General features: G+C 36.5%; 1 protein-coding gene, 1 pseudogene and 6 gene segments (V, D, J or C); 1 reads left to right on the forward strand and 7 right to left on the reverse strand.

The window, feature by feature from the left end:
- Positions 1 to 22,831, forward strand: part of ighd (immunoglobulin heavy constant delta) — a 111,774-nt gene that overhangs the window by 28,064 nt on the left and 60,879 nt on the right.
- Positions 3,244 to 4,245, reverse strand: LOC124396467. The segment is given in 2 exon segments: positions 3,244 to 3,975; positions 4,083 to 4,245. Coding segments are annotated over 2 exon segments (363 nt in total).
- Positions 6,736 to 7,285, reverse strand: LOC124396468 (annotated as a pseudogene).
- On the reverse strand, positions 9,657 to 10,248 carry LOC124396449. The segment is given in 2 exon segments: positions 9,657 to 9,984; positions 10,104 to 10,248. Coding segments are annotated over 2 exon segments (453 nt in total).
- On the reverse strand, positions 13,237 to 13,807 carry LOC124396471. The segment is given in 2 exon segments: positions 13,237 to 13,638; positions 13,728 to 13,807. Coding segments are annotated over 2 exon segments (360 nt in total).
- LOC124396451 lies at positions 15,281 to 16,072 on the reverse strand. The segment is given in 2 exon segments: positions 15,281 to 15,774; positions 15,857 to 16,072. Coding segments are annotated over 2 exon segments (438 nt in total).
- On the reverse strand, positions 18,242 to 18,761 carry LOC124396465. The segment is given in 2 exon segments: positions 18,242 to 18,582; positions 18,665 to 18,761. Coding segments are annotated over 2 exon segments (363 nt in total).
- LOC124396443 lies at positions 20,631 to 21,352 on the reverse strand. The segment is given in 2 exon segments: positions 20,631 to 21,136; positions 21,220 to 21,352. Coding segments are annotated over 2 exon segments (474 nt in total).

The raw sequence follows: 22,831 nt of genomic DNA on the forward strand, positions 1-22,831 counted from the left end.
AGTGTCCATGAACACTATGGATGTATTTAATCCACATACCCAGGATGCACAGTGTAGAGATGAGTGGGTGATTATAATGACTGAGCATTGTGTAGAACCATTTACTTGGAAGAACCCTCTCTCTCTTCCAAGATCCAAGATGGAGACGTGGCAGTAGTATTCAAGCGCGTTCCCTCAGCTGTCACCAAGTGCCTTAGATCAGCTTCCTCCATCATCACATAAAAGTTCTGAAACTTACATGAAATGAGCTCAAAGATCTAAGACATACTGCACATTTTAGAGTGGCATTTTATTGCCTAAACCACACCTGTGAGGTGGATGGATTATCTCGGCAAAGGAAGAGGGCTCACTAAAACAGATTTAGACAGATTTGTGAACAATATTTAAGATAAATAGCGCTTTTGTGTACATAGAAAAAGTGTTAGATTTTTGATTGTTTAATAATTACATAATTGTGTTCTGTATATGTCCAACTAATAGAGTTCATAGTTTCATGAATGATTTTAAAAACAAGAAAGCTGCTGCCCCCTAGAGTTGATTTTAATTCTAGGACTTTTTAGTGGTAACGCTGGTAAAACTCTGTGCTTCTTAATAGACACAGTATTTATAAATTCAGAAAATGAAACATTGTACTGTAGTTGTCCTGCTGCTTGTATCACAAACAAGATAAAAAAAAATATGAATGAACAATATAGCAGATAATCACATCTAGTCATTAGAATCTTTGTCCTAGAGTTGATTGACCTCAAGTCTTCCTGTCCTTGTATTTATCTAATGATCACAAAACACTCACTAGCAATGGCTTTACACTTCATACTCTTATTTAGTTTTGTAGTTTTTAGTGTTTGGAATGAAAAGATCATTTGTGCTGACTGTGAATGGACGTTGTTTATAATAAATGTCTGTGGGGTTCAGTTTCCTGCTGAGGGAATATTTACAGCTCACGTGTTTGTGTAAGTTTTTGTACAGCTCTGCAGTCTGTTGTATCAGTGTGATTCTCGTGCACAGTAATAAACAGCCGTGTCTTCAGCTTTCAGACTCTTCACTTCTAGATACAACATGTTTTTATTGGTGTCTTTAGTGATGGAGAACTGGCCCTGTAGAGACTGAGAGAATACAGTGCCAGTGCCACCATCAATGTATCCGATCCACTCCAGTCCTCGTCCTGGTTTCTGACGGATCCAGTGCATGTAGTAACTCATTGAAAATCCAGAGACAGTACAGGACAGAGTGACTGACTCTCCAGGTCTCTTCACCACAGAAGCAGAGGAGGTCAGGGACTGTCCATAAGAATCTAGAAGAGAAGAGTAGAACCAGATAATGTTATATTATAATGTTAATAAAGACAGAATGGCTCATTTTAATATTAATCATCACATAAAAATTCTGAAACTTACATGAAATGAGTCCAAATAAAATCCAATATCCTAAAATCATCCTTCTCGGAGTTGTGCTTCACCCAGATATAAAGTGGATGGGAGTGATATCTATCACAGAGCTCACTGGAAACTAGAAGAGACAAGAACATGCTGTTTATACCCAACTTCATTTGAATAGGGAGTGTCCATGACCACTATGGATGTATTAAATCCACATACCCAGGATGCACAGTGTAGAGATGAGTGGGTGATTATAATGACTGAACATTGTGTAGAACCATTTACTTGGAAGAACCCTCTCTCTCTTCCAAGATCCAAGATGGAGACGTGGCAGTAGTATTAAATTTTCATGAGTTTTTCTTTTGTCATTGGGCTGGATGCAGTCATAGCTAAATGAGCAGAGAGAAACAGATTGAGATGTGTGAGTTTGTACAATCTGTGCTCTAGAGGTACAACAATGTTAAAATGTTCTTGCTGTCAATAAAATCTTCACATGGAGCAAAAGTATAATGTAGAAAATTAAAAATTCCATTCTGGAGCATTTGTATCAGGTTAATAGCAGAGGTGGGAAACAACAAAGTACACATTTTTCATTACTGTACTTCAGTACTTTACTTCACTATTTAATTTTTGGTTAACTTTCTACTTCTTACATTTTCAAAACAGACTCGTTACTTTAGTTTTAATCTATTAATTTGGTGACATTATCAATATTTTTTTTTTTTTTTTTTATATATATATATTATTCTGTAGTTGCTAAGGTTGGTCAGGGTATCTAGGGACTTTTAATTAGTAATTCATGATTTCCTGTTTCCCTGGGGTATAAATATGACGTGACACAGAGGCCTAATTCTCTTACCCATTTGTCAACATGGCAAAGACAAGAGAACACACCATTCAAGTAAGGCGGATGTGTGTCGACCTTCATAAGTCAGGCAATGGCTACAAGAAAATAGCCACTCGCCTTAACTTGCCGGTATCTACAGTCAGAGGAATCATTAAGAAGTTTAAAACAACTGGAACAGTGACAAACAAGGCTGGAAGAGGTCCCAAGTTTATCTTGCCACAACGCACATTGAGGAGGATGGTAAGAGAAGTAAAAAAATTTCCCAAGCTCACCGTCACAGAATTGCATCAAAGAGTGGCATCTTGGGGTCACAGAGTCTCCAAAACAACCATCAGACGCTCTCTACATGCCAACAAGCTGTCTGGAAGGCATGCAAGGAAAAAGCCTTTTCTCACTAACACTCACAAACGTAAAGGTCTGGAGTTTGCTAAGCGGTACTGGGACTTCAACTGGGATCGTGTGCTTTGGTCAGATGAGACTAAGATTGAGCTTTTTGGCAACAAACACTCTAAGTGGGTCTGGCGTAAAACAAAAGATGAGTATGCCGAAAAGCACCTCATGCCCACCTTGAAGTATGGTGGAGGATCTGTGATGCTGTGGGCCTGTTTCTCTTCCAAAGGCCCTGGGAACCTTGTTAGGGTGCATGGCATTATGAACGCTTTGAAGTACTAGGATATTTTAAATAAAAACCTGATGGCCTCTGCCAGAAAGCTGAAGATGGGTCGTCATTGGGTCTTTCAGCAGGATAATGATCCAAAACATGTGGCAAAATCTACACAAAAGTGGTTCAGCAGTCACAAACTCAAGGTCCTCCCATGGCCATCTCAGTCCCCAGACCTCAACCCAATCGAAAACCTGTGGGGCGAGCTAAAGAGAAGAGTGCATAAGAGGACCCAGGACACTGGATGATCTAGAAAGATTGTGCAAAGAAGAATGGTCAAAATCCTCTCTCTGTGTTCTCCAATCTTGTGAAATGTTATAGGAGGAGATTAAGTGCTGTCTTGTTGATGCACCAAGTCTTACATTAAACACCAAAATACGCCATGATGCACAATTAACCCTCTGGGGGTCGACAAACGTGCCGGTGTGTTTTGTTGGATTTTTTCCTTATAACGAACTTAAATGTTGGTCTTTTTTTGATTGTACAGATAAGAGCAATACATCATTCAAATATTTAAAGGTCCTTATTTGTATACACTCAAAATAACAACAAAATGCTGTGCTTTTGTAAAATAAAGAAAACACACAGGGGGCGCTCTATGCTGTCTCTGTCATCTCCCTTCACAAACATAATTTACTGTGAATATTATTTTATTTTTTATAAATCTATTTTATTGACTTTGATTTTAAAGTGTTATGGCTTTGAGCTCTGGTATCTTTATGTACTGTTTAATCAAGAAATGTCTTGATCAGTTTTTGTATTGATGTCAAAGGAGAAGTATCACTGTGTGTGCCGGGTGCAGTAATACACTGCAGTGTCTTCTGTCCTCACGCTGTTCATCTGCAGATACACCTGCATCTTACTGTTGTCTCTGGAGATGGTGAAGCGCCCGTTAACTGCACTGGAGTAATACTTGTTAGCACTATCATGTGAGATAGTTGCAACAAATTCCAGCCCTTTTCCAGGCTCCTGTCTGATCCAAGCCATCCAGTAGTTACTAAAGTGTAATCCAGAAGCTGTGCAGATCAGAGACTGATCAGGTTTGATGATCAGTGAATCAGACTGGATCAGTGTCTGACTGCAGGAATCTGAAAATACAACAATACACAATTGAAAGTGTTAAAAAATGTGAAAAGTATAAACAATTAAAAAAAAATCTTTAATTTTGTTATTTGAAATAAATAATAATACTAACATTGAATTAACATTGCTAAAGTAAAGTAACTGAAAACTCCCATCTTAAGTCCCATCTCAAAGAATGAAAAACAATTCCTGTTGCTGGAAATGAACACAAACTGCTGCTGTGTTTTTGAGCTGATTGTAGCAGCATAAATGGTTCAAAGGCAGGATTTGGTTTGCATGACACGCCCACTAGAGACGTAAAAAAGTCACAGAGGAATAGAACTACATGAAGCTTCACTGATAATCACTGAACAACACAAATGTGTCATTCAATTATTCATATTTTTATTTCCAGTCTTGGTGAATGTAGTGTATGAATTCAATAATCACATACTCTGTGGAAATGTGACTATAAGAGACAGTCTCTGTGTTAGATGTCTCACATAAACATCATAGAAATTGTTCTGAATTCTTATTTTCTTATTGTTCTATCAGTGTCAGTGTTTTCAGAGCTTTCACTTTTAATGTAAACTTACTTCTTATTATTTCTTGTTATAGTATAAACTGCCTTTTCATCATCAGACTTGGAGTAAAAAAGGATGTAATTTGGCATGTTACTGAGAAATTGGAAAGCAACAGCTCTTTGGAAATTTTAAAGTTTGGTTTTAAGAAGTGTTGTAGAAAGTGCACATTATAATAATCCTGTGATGAATAGATGACAATTATTGTTTGGCTGCCAATAAAGAATACAACTGTTAACCTTCTGACCAATCAGATTTGAAAGCAGCACTGAGGTATAGTCTGATACCAGAACCTACAGCCAGTCCTCTAGCCATAATTAATCTCCATGCTGAGTGTTGATGAGATTCGGCTGATGAACTCAACTCAGCTGCACATAAATACTGCATGAACACACAATTGCTGTGATTATGTCAGGAATAAAGGCATTATGAGGTACAACACATGTACAAAACTTTATAGAAATGTCTTCCTCACTTTACTTTGTTCTTCTATTAATAAATTACATGATGATGACAGGGAGCAGTAATGCTGTAGTTGCTGATGGTGTTTTATATGACTTCAAAACTGAGAAGCAGAAATGATGTAATGGTGTGGAGCAACACAGTACAACACCGCTCCCATCGTCAAATACTGTGTATTTACATATGGGTTAAAATGTTTCATTTACAATTCATTGTTTAGATTAATTTAATTTGATCTTTCAAAAAAATCCAAGTAAACAAAGTTGTACATAATGATAACCTCTTCATACTGTCAAACAATTTATGCAGGTGAAAAAGAATTCAGGTGAAGAAGTATTGTGAGATGAAGTATTGTAAGCAAATGCAGTACCAGAAGATTGTTAATGTACGAGCTTGGATATAGTTCACACATTTTATCTAGATTTTTGTGTAAAATGAAATAAATTATCACTTATGTACAGTATGTTTTTGTACAGAGATGTTGTTGATGTGTATCACTGTGATCTTCGAGCGCAGTAATACACAGCTGTGTCTTCAGTCCTCACGCTGTTCATGTGCAGATACACCTGCATCTTACTGTTGTCTCTGGAGATGGTGAAGCGGCCTTTAACTGCATTCGAATAATAGATGTAACTAGTGGTGTACATAGTTGCAACAAATTCCAGCCCTTTTCCAGGTGCCTGTCTGATCCAAGCCATATAATAGTCAGCAAAGGTAAATCCAGAAGCTGTGCAGGTCAGTTTATGAGACTGATCAGGTTTGATGATCACTGAATCAGACTCGATCAGTGTCTGACTGCAGGAATCTGAAATACATCAATACACAAATTAAAGTGTGATAAAAAATATTAAAAATAATGGCAATGTTTCTCTATATGTAGCTGTAAGGGTGATTTTTCACACGCATTTGCATATTGTTATTCTGATCTATTTAAAACAGCCTGCTGGTCTTCTACAGGTTTCAATAATTACAATAAAAATGTTCTTTGGTGGTCAACTTTGTTTGTATTTATTAATTACTGAATATATAAGCTACATTTAGACTGTAAATGATTACAAACTTTGTTACTCATGGAAACTGGATGTCCAAATTATAACAAATTTCTCTTATTGGACAGTATATTGTTAAAACATGTAGTAAATAAACGTGCTTATGTGAGCATGAAATATAGTAAATATATTATTTTATTTTATAAACCCAGATTTGAAAGTGTTATGGCTTTAAGCTCTGTTTCATCCTTCATATATATTTAGAAATGTCTTCCTCACTTTACTTTGTTCTTCTATTAATAAATTACATGATGATGACAGGGAGCAGTAATGCTGTAGTTGCTGATGGTGTTTTATATGACTTCAAAACTGAGAAGCAGAAATGATATAATGGTGTGGAGCAACACGGTACAACACCGCCCCCTATCGTCAAATAGTGTGTGTTTACATATGGATTAAACTGTTTCATTTACAATTCATTGTTTGGATTAATTAAATTTGATGTTTCAAAAGAATCCAAGTAAACAAAGTTGCACATAATGATAACCTCTTCATCCTGTCAAACAAATGATGAAGGTGAAAAAGAATTCAGGTGAAGAAGTTCTGTAAGAAGAAGTTGTAAGCAAATGCAGTACCAGAAGATTGTTAATGTACGAGCTTGGATATAGTTCACACATTTTATCTAGATTTTTGTGTAAAATGAAATAAATTATCACTTATGTACAGGATGTTTTTGTACAGAGATGTTGTTGATGTGTATCACTGTGATCTTCGAGCGCAGTAATACACAGCTGTGTCTTCAGTCTGCATGTTCTGTCCTCTCAGAGTCACTGTGCTGCTGGAGCCGTCTTTAGAAATACTGAACTTGCTTTTCAGAGACTCTTTTTGAGTTATTCCTCCACCACCCCAAATGTAATTTATCCATTCCAGAGTTTTCCTGCAGGGTGTCGAATCCAACCTGTGGCGTAGCTGTTATCAGTAACAGAGTAACCGGATACTTTACAGCTGAGGGTTAAAGAATCTCCTGGCTTTAACATCACTGAGGAGACCTGAGTGAGTTCTACTGCACATTCCACATCTGAAACAAATAACAAGAGATGTCACAATTTCAGTCACAAATGTATATAAAGTAGGACAGAACTGCAATCATTTACTAGCAGCTCTGAGTTCATCACTGAAGGGAAACTCACAGGATGAAGCTGCCAGCAGCAGCAACAATTTAAAGAACATTGTAGAACTGAAAGCAGTGCTGAATTCTCCAGAGTCTGACTGACTGAGTCTGAGGTTTCTCTATATGTAGCTGTAAGGGGTGATTTTTCACACGCATTTGCATATTGTTATTCTGATCCATTTAAAACAGCCTGCTGGTCTTCTACAGGTTTCAATAATTACAATAAAAATGTTCTTTGGTGGTCAACTTTGTTTGTATTTATTAATGACTGAATATATAAGCTACATTTAGACTGTAAATGATTACAAACTTTGTTACTCATGGAAACTGGATGTCCAAATTATAACAAACTTCTCTTATTGGACAGTATATTGTTAAAATCTGTAGTAAATAAACGTGCTTATGTGAGCATGAAATATAGTAAATATATTATTTTATTTTATAAACCCAGATTTGAAAGTGTTATGGCTTTAAGCTCTGTTTCATCCTTCATATATATTTAGAAATGTCTTAAGTAATCATATACTATTATTAATATCCAGAAGACAGCAAGTGGTAACATTTCATTCATGGACAGTGTAAAGATTTTGCTTCTTTAAACTCTTTGAATACACTGTTGATAAAAATGTGACTAATGTGACTAATGCAGGCGTGTGTTTTTGTACTGATGTTTAAGGAGAAGTATCACTGTGTGTCTCGTGCACAGTAATACACTGCAGTGTCTTCTGTCCTCACGCTGTTCATGTGCAGATACACCTGCATCTTACTGTTGTCTCTGGAGATGGTGAAGCGGCCTTTAACTGCGTTCGAATAATAGATGTAACTAGTGGTGTACATAGTTGCAACAAATTCCAGCCCTTTTCCAGGTGCCTGTCTGATCCAAGCCATATAATAGTCAGCAAAGGTAAATCCAGAAGCTGTGCAGGTCAGTTTATGAGACTGATCAGGTTTGATGATCACTGAATCAGACTCGATCAGTGTCTGACTGCAGGAATCTGAAATACATCAATACACAAATTAAAGTGTGATAAAAAGTATGAAAAATAATGGCAATGTTTCTCTATATGAAATAAATAATAATACTAACATTGAATAAACATTGCTAAAGTAAAGTAACTCAAAACTCTGCCTGGTCCCATCTCAAAGAATGAACACAATTCCTGTTGCTGGAAATGAACACAAACTGCTGCTGTGTTGTCGAGCTGAATGTATCAATATAAATGGTTCAAATGCAGGATTTGGTTTTCATGACACGCCCACTAGAGATGTCAAAAGATTCACAGAGGAATAACCATGAAGAGAAAACACTTACTGTAAGACTCCAGCTGTGTTTCATGCTGTCAAGTCCATAACTGCTCTTTACTCATTAGATATCATGTCCTTTTAGTCCATCACTGTGTGTCACTGTAACACTCAGAACTACATGAAGATTTCTGATCACTGATAATCACTGAATAACACAAAAAGTGTCTCAGTGAAATCCAACAGAAGTAGAGGAGCTCAGTAAAAGTTTCTGTGAGGAATGAAACACTTGGGGGCATGTTGAAGATTTTCAAGATTAGGTTTGGTTATTAGTTTTTAAACATGTAAAGCAAGTGGAATGTAATCTGTGATATTAGTTTCATTAAAACAGCTGAAATAGTTAAAATAATAAAATATTCTGAACTCAACTGATCAAAATGTATTAGTTTGTGTTAAATGAGGAAATGAAGTTAATGTCTGGGTTGAAGTGTTTGTAATGAGGGGATCAGTTACTCAGGTAAATATCGTGATTCTTTAAATGCAGAACTGAATTTTAATGATGGTGATGATGTTTATGTGCAGTGCTGCTGCTTGATTTGTCACAGTCTGGTCTTTGAGTGCAGTAATACACAGCTGTGTCTTTAGCCTGCATGTTCTTTCCCTGTAAGGTCACACTGTTACTGGAAGTTCTCGGATCAAAGGTGAATGAAAACTTGTAGTAAGTGAATATGAATCCTTGTAGTTGATGGAGAGACTCTGGCCTGGCTGGACTGTCATTGAAGCAGGCTGAATCAGGTCCTCACCATACACATCTGTGGAGGAAAACACATGGTGAATGAATACACAGAAATAGAGTGATGTTCAGCCCTGATGCTTGGATTTGCTTATCTGCTGATGATGGGAGGAAAATGTATTTCAAATATATTTAAATCATGAAGAGGAGATTCAAATGTAAATAGATTGAAGAAGAATTCCAGGAGGACATCAGTCCTCTTTCTGTCCTTTTCATCTCTCAATCATTTGAACCTCCCCATGTGCTGTAAGATATTGTGCATGTGGAGAAAGAGCGCCTCTCAGAGGATGTAATGAAAAGCATAATCACGCAGTTCTAATGGGGCTGAAGATATATAAATATACAAAACTAAAAATATACACAAATGAAATTTATCTCGTCTCTAATGATTTCATATTTCTGTATGTATATAGGATGTGAGTTTGAATTGAAAATAAACATCACATATTTGAGGTTTAGTTTTGTACAGTCCTCTCACTGAGGTGTACAGCTGTGTGTCTTTGCACAATAATAAACACCAGTGTCTTCTGCCACCAGGTTGCTGATATCCAAGTAAAGCACATTCTTGCTCGTGTCTCTGGAGATGCTGAAGCGACTTTTAAAAGAAGCTCCAGAGTCTATGCTTCCACCACCCCATATGATCCCGATCCACTCCAAGGCTTTTCCTGGAGGCTGCCTGATCCAGCCTGTGCCATAGCTAGAGAGCTGATAGCCAGAAATCTGACAGGACAACTTCACTGAGGATCCGGGAGGTTTAACCTCAGCAGGAGACGAGGTCAGACTGATGCCACACACATCTGAGAAGAGGAGAGCAATAAAACATACAGAAGCTATTAAACACTATTCATATCAATTTAGACTGAAATATGGAGCGTATAAAAAAGTGAGTAAGGTGTGGAGAGACGTGTTTACTCACAGGACACAGGGGATATCAGAAGGAGAAGAAGAGGCCAGTTCATGATTCCTCTGTTGTACTCAACCAAATACACAGACTGCTGTGGACTTGCAGTGTATTTATATCTGTCTGAGGTTGGGGGGATTTGCATGCAGTATGAGTTCTAGATTTTTTTAAGGAGTACAGCATTTCTCCATTTTGAAACATTTTTTATTCATAAAGTTTTTTTTTTTATTTTTAATGAATAATTGATTATTAAATGATTATTATATATATAAAATATCATTTTTCTTATTTATTCGAAATTTTATTCCATTATCACTTTTGAAGAATTTCTTTAAATCAATGTGTCACAGTTTAAAACCATTTATAATTTTATGTCATTTCATTTTGCGTTTGTCTTCAGCCTTAAGCACCAGCCAGAGAGAATAAAACAAAGAATTTTGTCTGTTAATGGAGGAAGAGAAAAGGAGAAATAAAACAATTGTGTTTATAATAAATGTCTGTGGGGTTCAGTTTCCTGCTGAGGGAATATTTACAGCTCATGAGGACGTGTTTGTGTAAGTTGTTGTACAGCTCTGCAGTCTGTTGTATCGTGTCAGTAATATACAGCCGTGTCTTCAGCTTTCAGACTCTTCACTTCTAGATACAGCATGTTTTTATTGGTGTCTGTAGTGGGGGAGAATTGTCCCTGTAGAGACTGAGAGAATCCAGTGCCAGTGTATTCAATCCACTCCAGTCCTTGAATCCAGAGACAGTACAGGACACAGTGACTGACTCTCCAGGTCTCTTCACCACAGAAGCAGAGGAGATCAGGGACTGTCCATAACAATCTGAAAGAGAAGAGTTGAATTAGGTAATGTTATGTTGTAATGTTTATAATAACAGAATGGGTCACTAACACTTCTAAGTAATCATCATATGAAAAGTCTGAAACTTACATGAAATGAGTCCAAATGCATTTTCTTTAGTGGATCTGGATCACTGGAAACATTCTGTAGAACCATTTACTTGGAAGAACCGTTACTTATGTAATTAAACCTTTCAAAATGCATAATAATAAACTGAATAATAATGTCTCCAAAATTAATTTACAGTATTTATACACTGTACCATCAAATTAATTAGACGTTTAAATATGAATGTATATATAAATTAGACAATGTCATTTTGCTCCTTATGAAATTTTCCATGAAATCAGGATCTACATGTTGTATGTAATTCTGTTTAATCTGAGTGTCATGATGCTGATCATAGCAGAGTGTAAAAGAGAAAAATCACCTAAATGTGCAGAAAGCAACAGATTAAAACAGATGAGTTTGAACAGACTGCCCTCTAAAGTCACAAAAGTTTCAACATAGAACAAGAATAAGACATTTGGAAGAAATGGGTTACAAGGTTCTTGCTGTAAAGAAAAAAAAACACTTCTGATGTGGAGCAGAAATACAGATCAAGAACGAATACATTTCAAATCCTGTGTCTTGTGTATAAAAGATTATTCAGATTGAAAAGCAGCAATTTCATAGAGGTAATATTGAATTTTATTTTAAGATAGATAGATAGATAGATAGATAGATAGATAGATAGATAGATAGATAGATAGATAGATAGATAGATAGATAGATAGATAGATAGATAGATAGATAGATAGATAGATAGTATATATAATGTACACTGTATGAGGTGTTTTTGTACAGGGATGTTGTTGATGTGTATCACTGTGGGTCACGAGCGCAGTAATACACAGCTGTGTCTTCAGTCTGCATGTTCTGTCCTGTTAATGTTACTGTGTTGCTGGACGTGTCTCTGGTAACCTGAAACCTGCTTTTCAGTTTCTCACTGTAGTAAGTGCTACCATCATAACATATGTATCCGATCCACTCCAGAGTTTTTCCTGCAGGTTGTCGTATCCAGTGTGTACAGTAGGTACTTGTTACTGAATATCCAGACACTTTACAGGTCAGAGTCAGTGACTGACCAGGGGTTAATACTGTGGATCTGGTCTGGATCAGCTCAACACAGAGACCACCTGTTAAAGAAAAGTTATTTACATGTTATAAATTCAAAAAGCTGTAAATAATCAAAACTGTATTATATGTTAAATGTAGAAACACTTACAGTGTACGGCTGCCAGCAGCAGCAGTAGTGATGTAGAGATCATGGTGTGTGTTGAAGCAGAATCAGTAAAAGCTCTTGGTCTGTGTTGCTTAAATATATAACAGTGAAGGACATTTGCATAAAGACACTCCTTATCTTAGGGGACATTTGATGGATTTGTCTATATGAGAAAACGTCTTTATCTCTCTAATGTGACTAACATGGCATTGTACATATACAGTAATCTGATTATTTATATTGCATGTGCATTTTATTAAATATTTCATGATTCGTGTTTGATGTTATGTTTTACCAAATTAGAAGATAAAGACAGGTGTAGATGGGGAGGTTTTGGACTGGCAGGTGTTTTCAGGAAAATAAGAAAATGTGACACATATGATGTCATCCTCAAGAAGAGTAAAGTGAACAAGTGATTGTCAGGAATAAAGGCATTATGAGGAACAGCACATGTACAAGAGTTTATAAAAACAGCTTCTTCATTTTAATTTGTTCTTCTATTAATGAATTTCATGATGATGACAGGGAGGAGTAATGCTGTACTTGCTGATGGTGTTTTTATATGACTTTAAAACTGAAGAGCAGAAATGATATAATAGTATGAGTAACGCCATACAACAGCGCCTCCTATCATCCTATTGTGTTTTCACATGTGAACGGTTTCATTTATATTTCTGTGTTTAGATTAATTTTATTTGAGGTTTCACAATAATCCAAGTGAAAAATTAGCAATCAACACATAACCATGACCTCTTCATTCTGTCAAACAATTGAGTGGGATGCAAGTAAAGAAATATTCATGCTTATAAGTAATCAGATATTTTACTGCACTGCAGAATTATTATTGAAATTAAATTAAGGAGCATGTTGGGAGTTTTCACTTGTGCAGGACTGGTATTGTGTGTGCTTGGATATAGTTCACACATTTAATATAGATTTTTGTAAAATAAAAGAACCAAACAGAGTTTTAAAACATGATGAACAGCGTTCACTGAGAATTTTGTCCACTGTTCATGGAGAAACATGACACAAAACACACCAAACTGATAAAATGTTGTATTTCTGATTTTGCTTATGAACAGTTTTCTGTACAGGATGTTTTTGTACAGGGATGTTGTTGATGTGTATCACTGTGTGTCACGAGCGCAGTAATACACAGCTGTGTCTTCAGTCTGCATGTTCTGTCCTGTTAATGTGACTGTGTTGCTGGACGTGTCTCTGGTAACCTGAAAGCTGCTTTTCAGTTTCTCACTGTAGGCAGTGCTCCCATCATAACATATGCGTCCGATCCACTCCAGAGTTTTTCCTGCAGGTTGTCGTATCCAGTGTGTACAGTAGGTACTTGTTACTGAATATCCAGACACTTTACAGCTCAGAGTCAGTGACTGACCAGGGGTTATTACTGTGGATCTGGTCTGGATCAGCTCAACACAGAGACCACCTGTTAAAAATAAGTTATTTACATGTTATAAAATCAAAAACCTATATGTAACCAAAACTGTATTATATGTTAAATGTAGAAACACTTACAGTGTACGGCTGCCAGCAGCAGCAGCAGTAGTGATGTAGAGATCATGGTGTGTGTTGAAGCAGAATCAGTAAAAGCTCTTGGTCTGTGCTGCTTAAATATATAAGAGGGGAGGACATTTGCATGAAGACACTCCTTATCTTAGGGGACATTTAAAGCATTCCTACATATCAGTATCAGTATCCCTTCCTGGATCCATGAATAACCAATGTCAATACAGATACATGACTAAACATACTAAATGTGTGTATCTTCTTTTTCTGTCTGATTTTAATATTCCTTTCTTTTCTCATTAAAAAAAGACAAAAATCTAAACTTGAGGCTAATAAAAAGTAGAATACAGTCTTGCATTAGGATTTATGCACTCACATTTTGGTAAATTGGCAAAAAAAAAACCTCCTTTGTAATTATATGCAATGAATCTAGACAAAACTGTCCATAATATTGAAATGAAGAAGAAAGCTATACAGCTTGTATAGTATAATCTGCTGTAGTACTTTTAACCTAATTGTTTAATATCTTACAACTGATAATCCTGCTACGAAGAACTCAAGTATTTGGAGTTGATTCTGTTAATTTTCTTTTCAAATCTGTTTTAATGTTGACGCTGCATTCTAGAATAAGAACAGCATACAAATAGACAAACACATGATGGTGGTAGTATGATGGTGTATTGAGGCTTTGCTGCTTTAGGGCCTGGCCATCTAGCAATCATTTATGGAACCATGAAATCATCTCTTTACTGGAAATATCTGTTGTTTACCAGATGATTTCGGGTCATTGGTTCACTATCTGATATGAAGTTCAAGCTGAATTCATTAATGCAGTAAAAATGATGTGATGAACAAGCGCAAGTCCACACAACCTCATGAAATTTAATGACTGTGAGCCAGTCCAAGTTTTGTCAGAAAATTAGAAGTTAAAAAAATCGAATCTAATAATCTAATCTAATATATAATATAATAATACACAACTGTGTCCTCAGCCTGAAAGTGTTGCCCATGTACAGTAAGATCACAGTGTTGCTGGAGGCCTCAGCTGAGAAATGGATATTGTTCTTTAGTGAATCTTTAATGTCAGTATCACTGGAGTTGCAGTACCAGCTGATCCATTCCAGCACTTTTCCTGATGTGTGTTGTAACCAGTTAGTACAATAACTTGTGGCTGAATATTTAGTGATCTTACTGATGACTGAAGATGATTCTCCAGGCTTAACCACCATCACTGCAGTTTAAACATGTTCAATAATTTAATTCCTGTGAACAAACAATCATGTAATTATTCAGGTGCATTCTTTTAAACATTAATAATGAACACAATTATTTGTATATCTCCAAATTTCTTCACATAATTACCAGATGCAGCTGTTAACAGCAGGAGGAGAAATGTAGAGAACATGGTTTAGTGGAAGCTGAACACAGAATCTGACTTCTCCCTCAAATATTTTATAGGAGGTTTAATTTGCATGACTTTGTTTAGTCTTTGATAAATTAACAACAGTATGGATGATATTACATTTATTATCATTTATTATTTCAGCATGTAATATTTTAATTGTGACGTAAAAGGAACAAAATGTATTGTATGTGTGGTGGTTTAGGAAAGATCATCAGATGCAGGTACAGTTCACTTGAAGAATAAAAGTCCTGTTTACTCATTCTGCATTTGCTGATGAACAGTTTTCTGTACAGGATGTTTTTGTACAGGGATGTTGGTGATGTGTCTCACTGTGTCTCCGAGCGCAGTAATACACAGCTGTGTCTTCAGTCTGCATGTTCTGTCCTCGAATTGTTATTGTGTTAGTAGACGTGTCTCTGGAGATGCTGAACTTATTTTTCAGTTTGTCACTGTAAGCTGTGTTCCCATTCCAACCCATGTACCCAATCCACTCCAGAGCTTTTCCTGCAGGTTGTCGAATCCAAGCTGTTCCAAAGTGATTGCTGCTATCAGTGATAGAAGCTCCAGACACTCTACAGGTGATGGATAAAGTCTCTCCTGGCTTTAGAAGCACTGAGTCTGGCTGGATGAGCTCAGTAGCACAGAACACATCTGTGAAAAGAGAAAAAGAAAAGGTTCACATGTTGAACTGAAATGATCAGATGAACTAATAAAGCTGAAATCAAACACTTACAGGGGACGAGAGCCAGAAGAAGCAACGGAACTGAAGACAACATGTTTGTGCTGAAGGAGGAATAATGAGAAGATCTTCCTCTCTACATATTCACGCTGTTAATATTACAAGAGGGGATAAAGATTTGCATAAACTTTCCACAGAAGCTGTGTTCAGTGCAGAGATACGTCACAGTTACATCCCACATTTATATAGTGTGTGTGTGTGCCAGCAGCAGCAACAGCAGTAGGGAAGTAGAGATCATGGTGTGTGTTGAAGCAGAATCAGTAAAAGCTCTTGGTGTGTGTTTCCTAAAAATATAACAGGAAAGGGCATTTGCATAGAAACACTTTATCCTATATATATATATATATAAATTTTACATATATATAAATCTTATAAATTTGATGGATTTGTCTATATGAGAAACCTCCCTATCTTTCTAATAAATCCTATCTGGCATTAAACATATACACTAAATGAATCTGAGACTTTATATTGCATGTGTATTTTATTCCTGTTTGATGTAATGTTTTAACAATTAAGAAGATTAAGACAGTTGTGAATGAGAAGATTATGGACTGTCAGGTGAACAAGGAAACACACTAGAATATAACTCCATTAAATAAGGAATAAATCACAGCAGGGGGCGCTGTTCTGGGAAAATAAGCAATGACAGGGCGGTGGGATGAAGTTACAAATTAATTCAATGATTAATTTTAATTTTCATTCTTAATGTATGTAGTTTATGTATTCAATAATCACCTACTCTGTGAAAATGTGACTATAAGATACAGTCACCGTGTTCAATGTCTCACATAAACACATTATAGAAATAATTCTGAATTGTAACTGTTAGATTTCAGGAGACACAAAGCACAAAAGCCCCTTATTGCCCCTTATTATAATCAGTGTCGGTGTTTTTCAGAGGTTTGAACTGCTTTCTCTATTGGTTACAGAGTCTAGTGAATATGTATACATTTAACCGATGGCTAAGAAAATTCCTTGGTTAGATATTTTGGTTTTATTTAGAGATCTATATATTAGCTGTTATTTTTCACTGGTTGCTCAGTGATCCATCACTTCAATGCATTAGATGTTTGGTGTCCTAAACTTATTATGTGAAAAATGAATCCTTGCGCATGTGCAGTAATACACAGCTGTGTCTTCAGCCTGTATGTTCTGTCCTCGAATAGTTAATGTGTTAGTAGACGTGTCTCTGGAGATGCTGAACTTATTTTTTAGTTTGTCACTGTAATATAGGCTCCCACCACTATTGATGAATCCAATCCACTCCAGAGCTTTTCCTGCAGGTTGTCGAATCCAAGCTGTTCCAAAGTGATTGCTGCTATCAGTGATAGAAGCTCCAGACACTCTACAGGTGATGGATAAAGTCTCTCCTGGCTTTAGAAGCACTGAGTCTGGCTGGATGAGCTCAGTAGCACAGAACACATCTGTGAAAAGAAAGATTTCAACAATGAAAATGAAATAATATACTGTATATATATTATATTAAATAATAAATGTTACTTATAGATAATCTGATTCTTTGAACACACTGTTTATGTAAATGAGAGTTTGTCACGTGACTACAGCACGATTTTGTACTGATGTTTAAGGAGAAGTATCACTGTGTGTGTCGGGTGCAGTAATACACTGCAGTGTCTTCTGTCCTCATGCTGTTAATCTGCAGATACACCTGCATCTTACTGTTGTCTCTGGAGATGGTGAAGCGGCCGTTAACTGCACTGGATTAATGTATGTTGCTACCATCATATATATTTGCAACAAATTCCAGCCCTTTTCCAGGTGCCTGTCTGATCCAGCTACCGCTCTCCCTTTACCAGTCATAGTACCAACATTTAAAGTACCAACACTAACTTCCTTTCTACTACACTTCTCCTTTCCTAGATGTCTCTCTAGATGTCTTCCTCCTCTCCATCCCCTCTTTGGCCAACAGCAGCCCTATTTCCACCAGTAACCTGTTGGCTAACAATACCTGAGGAGGTCATTGGTAATTCATAGTTTCATAAGTGCTGTTTAGAAAAATAGCGATCTGCTGCCCCTACAGGTGATTTTAATTCCAGGAGTTTGTAGTGGTGAAAGGAGTTGTAGTAGTATTGAAACACGTTTAACCTTTTACTTCCGAATGACTCAAAATCTATGATTCAATACTGCAATTTTTACATCACATTTAAATACTTCATCTAGTTTGAGGAGTTTAAAGTGTTTGGAATGAAGAGTTCATTTCTGAGTGCTGAGTGTGAATGGATGTTGTTGACAATAAATGTGTTTATTTTTCTGCTGAGGGAATATTTATAGATCATGAGGAAGTGCTTGTGCGAGTCTCCTGCACAGGAGACATTAGGACATTCTGGTATAATGTACACTGTATGAGGTGTTTTTGTACAGGGATGTTGTTGATGTGTATCACTGTGAGCTTCGAGCACAGTAATACACAGCTGTGTCTTCAGTCTGCATGTTCTGTCCTGTTAATGTTACTGTGTTGCTGGACGTGTCTCTGGTAACTCGAAACCTACTTTTCAGTTTCTCACTGTAGTAACTGTTACCATCATAGCAAATCTCTCCAACCGACTCCAGAGTTTTTCCTGCAGGTTGTCGTATCCAGTTTGTACAGTAGCTGCTACCAGTTACTGAATATCCAGACACTTTACAGGTCAGAGTCAGTGACTGACCAGTGGTTAATACTGTGGATCTGGTCTGGATCAGCTCAACACAGTGACCACCTGTTAAAGAAAAGTAATTTTCATGTTGTAAAAGCAAAAAGTAACCAAAACTGTATTATATGTTAAATGTAGAAACACTTACAGTGTACGGCTGCCAGCAGCAGCAGCAGTAGTGATGTAGAGATCATGGTGTGTGTTGAAGCAGAATCAGTAAAAGCTCTTGGTCTGTGTTGCTTAAATATATAACAGGAAGGACATTTGCATAAAGACACTCCTTATCTTATTGGATATTTAATGGGATTCTGAACATCAGAATCAGTATCCATTATTAACACGTGACTTTTCATTCACATTTAATGGACACATTTGGTTCTGTGTTCTGTAATTGGACATTAACAATTAGTTAGTAGTCTCCAGTTTTCAGTCACAGAAAATTCTGTCTAACCAGAGACTGTTTATAACTTTGATGACAGAAGTGATAACAAGATCTCATTTGTGAGTTACAGCACATGCACAAGAGTTTATAGAAATGTCTTTTTTACTTTACTTTGTTCTTCAGGTGGAAAAGTAATCAGATATGGACTGTGTAAATGTTCATTTGCATGGAATATTAGGAAGCATGTTGGGAGCACCAAACTGGTCAAATATTTTTCTGCCTTTGCTGATGAACAGTTTTCTGTACAGGATGGTTTTGTATGGGGATGTCGTTGATGTGTCTTAGTGTGGGTAAAATGAGTGCATTAATATACAGCTGTGTCTTCAGTCTTGAATTGTTATTGTGTTAGTAGACGTGTCTCTGGAGAAACAAATTTTTCAGTTTGTCACTGTAACCTGTGCTCCCACCATTACTGATGTACCCAATCCACTAAAGAGTTTTTCCTGCAGGATGTCAGATCCAATGTGTATTATCGGTTCTGACTGAATATGAAACCTTGCAGTTGATGGAGAGACTCTGGCCTGGCTGGACTGTCATGGAATGACATAGAGTGGCCTTTTATTGTGACCAGACTAAAGCACACCTGTGCAATAATCATGTTGTCTAATCAGCATCTTGATGTGCCACACCTGTGAGGTGGATGGATTATCTCTGTAAAGGAGAAGTGCTCACTAACACAGATTTAGACAGATTTGTGAACAATATTTCAGAGAAATAGGCTTTTTGTGTACATAGAAAAAGTGTTAGATCTTTGAGTTCAGCTCATGAAAAATGGGAGCAAAAACAAAAGTTTTGCTTTTATATTTTTGTTCAGTGTAGATACACCTGCTTCTTGCTGACTCGGTTAGGGTCTGACATCCACAACCTGTCAAATACATTTCATCATTTCATACTCCTACATAATGACATCATTTATATGAGTGATACCTGCACAAAGAAGCTGTTACTCACGGGTTATGGTCAATAGTGGGAACAAGAAGTGATGTGTGGTTGCATGGCTCTTCCTGAGTTCCAAACTAAGTGTAAATAATGCAGCTGGACTCTGTGCTTATATAAAGGGAAAGTCTCATTTGCATGTCCAGTCCCTAGAGGAGTAGAGACTATAAGAAACACTCTAATATTTGGGTAAAACATCATCAATTCAATTGTACATTGGAGGACAAATGTAGGTAATGTGATATTAGTGATGCAGAATTATAGTTAGATGTCAGTGTTTTCTGCTCAGGTGCTTCATTAACACTGTGGCCCACGACTGTCTCTATACGAGTGAAAGTGGAAGCAGATATTTCTGAAAAACTGTGTACCTGTAGACACAAAGTTACAATAGCACTGAGACAATATCTGTGCTTTTCCTCATTGTGGGAGTGAATATTTATGTAATATACTGTAGTATTAAGTTGAATTACTGTGAGGTGAAGGGTGTGGATGTGTGTGTAAATGTCCCACATTTTATATTAGACAATGTTTTAATTCATTACCTCTGTGAAATAAGCAAAACGAATGATTCCTTAAAACAGAAACAGATCTTTCACATTATATTCTTTTGTATTGCTTAGTGTTTAGTTGCAGGGTGTTGTGTATATTTGTTTAGTTTATACCATTGTAGCCTGTAAAGAATCTAAATGCAGCAGTAATACTTCACCTCCTGACAATGAAAGAGCAATTTTCCGTCTATAAAACACATTATTTGTTTCTGGTTTGTAATAAAAGTAATTGTAAATACATGAGCAATTAATAATCCACAGAAAGAGGGTGATTATTCATCTTGTGTTCGAATGAACAGTAAAGACTTGTTCAATAAAATGCTGTGTGAAAAATGTGTGTGTGGTTTTTGTACAGCTGCTTCCTCAGTTGCAGTCACTGTGGCTTGTCGGGCGCAGTAATAAACCGCAGTGTCCTCTGTCCTCAGACTCTTGGCCTCTAAGTACTGTGTGCTTGCTGAGACGTCTTCTGTTAAAACGAACTGGTTTTTCAAAGACTCTGCATATGTTGCATCATTACTACCTGCGTTCATCCTACCAATCCATTCCAGAGCTTTCCCTGGTTTCTGTCGTATCCAGTGGATGAAGTAGTCAGTCATATCAAAGCCATTAATTTTACAAGAGATCTTCACAGATTCTCCAGGTTTCTTCACCACAGCAGGAGACTGGTCCATTCTGATCTCATCACTGTAAAAACCTGCAAAATAGAACAATCCCAAATAATCATCAATGCATTCAATCCTACACTCTCTGAGAAACATATAAAGACGTCTCAGGTACCTTGTGCTAACATGAGTATAAAAATGCACTGCTGAATGACGCTCAGCCCCATAATTAAACTCTGGGATGGTTGGAAGCTCTGGAATTCAGTTGGCTGAAATGAGCTTTAGCTGAACAACAAGCTGGTTTGTTATGCAGAGCAGATTATAACAGGACGGATTTGCATAGACAGTTTTTTAACCAATAGATCGACAGGTCTAGAATATGAACATCTACAAGCTGATTTTGCATGAGGGAACGATGAGAGTCATGTCACAGTTTACACTTTCACCAGCTGAGGTGCTGTTTATAATAATTGGTGTACATTCAATTTACATTCAGAGCTCTGGTAATTTAGACATCTCCTTCTTTTTTGGAGATTTTTAATCAACATATTTCATATAATGAATAAATAACCTCAAATTTTCTTTCTTTTAAATGTTCTCTTTCTCTTTGTTTTAACACTTTTACAGTTTACTAATTTAGATGTACATTTTATTAGTGGATTTTAAGTCACTAAATATAATTAAATATAATACTGTATATATGTTTTATAAGTTGTCTGAATTTAAATGTTCTGTGTTTTTGCTGTTGTTATTCAGATGAAAGCTCTTCTCCTAGTTCTGAGAGATAATACTTTTCTCATTCGAAGCAAGTTTCATCAGTTGGACCTCAGTAGAAGTGAACTACTGCCCTCTAGAGGTGCAGAAACATTTACACTTTGTTTCTCTTCTATCAGATGTGTGTTTTGGACTGAGCTGAGTGTGTGGAGATTCGATCACTGACACCAACATCCACTTTACACAACTCAGATTCAAAAACCTGCAGAAAAGCTTTAAAATGTGGCTTTTTTATTAAATCACAAGCGTCTGAAATATTTTCAGTATCATATTAAAGTGTCTGTTGATACTGTTATAACAAACGTGGAGTTCTTACAAAATTAAGTAATGGTTTGTTGACTTGAATTTATAAATAAAAAATTATTCCCAAAATAGAGTGATAGAAAATGAATGCTGGATGGTTCATTGTGAATTCACCTAGTGAGTGAGAAAAAACAGGCTTTCTTATAAATATATTTAAAATGAAGCTTTGGGAAGGATTTGAGTGCATGTGCACTTTACAATGTGCACTTTACGCTTTTCTTGTTCATTCTTTTCTCCACTTTTTTTCTTTTTAGTTTCTTTTCTCACTAGTTCTTATTTTTACATTGCCTTTCGCTGCACTTTTCCTCTAACCTATAAGGTTAAGGGACTTACAGTTTTTGTGAAACTGGTTCCAGATGTTGAATCAGCCAGAGCCTCACAGGTGATTCGATTTTGGAATACACTATTAACAGAATTTATAAAGCTGGACTTTCCTGCTCCAATTTCACCAATGACAAGAATCCTGACAAACTTAACTCCAGGAGAGCTGAGCTGAAAGTTCCTCAGTTTCTCTTCTAAAGTGTCTTTCTTACTAATCACGAATACAAAATCACAAAAATGTTACCAAAGAAAAGACAAATGTCAAAATAAAATTCATGCATACATGTATTAATAAATTTAGACATGACAATTTTTGAGGCTGAATAAAAACACAGCAAAACCACATAGTTAATTAAGTTTGCTCAATTGATCAAAAGGATGTAGACTTT

This window comes from Silurus meridionalis, chromosome 14 (assembly GCF_014805685.1).
Source record: "Silurus meridionalis isolate SWU-2019-XX chromosome 14, ASM1480568v1, whole genome shotgun sequence".
NCBI classification, from domain to species: Eukaryota; Metazoa; Chordata; class Actinopteri; order Siluriformes; family Siluridae; genus Silurus; species Silurus meridionalis.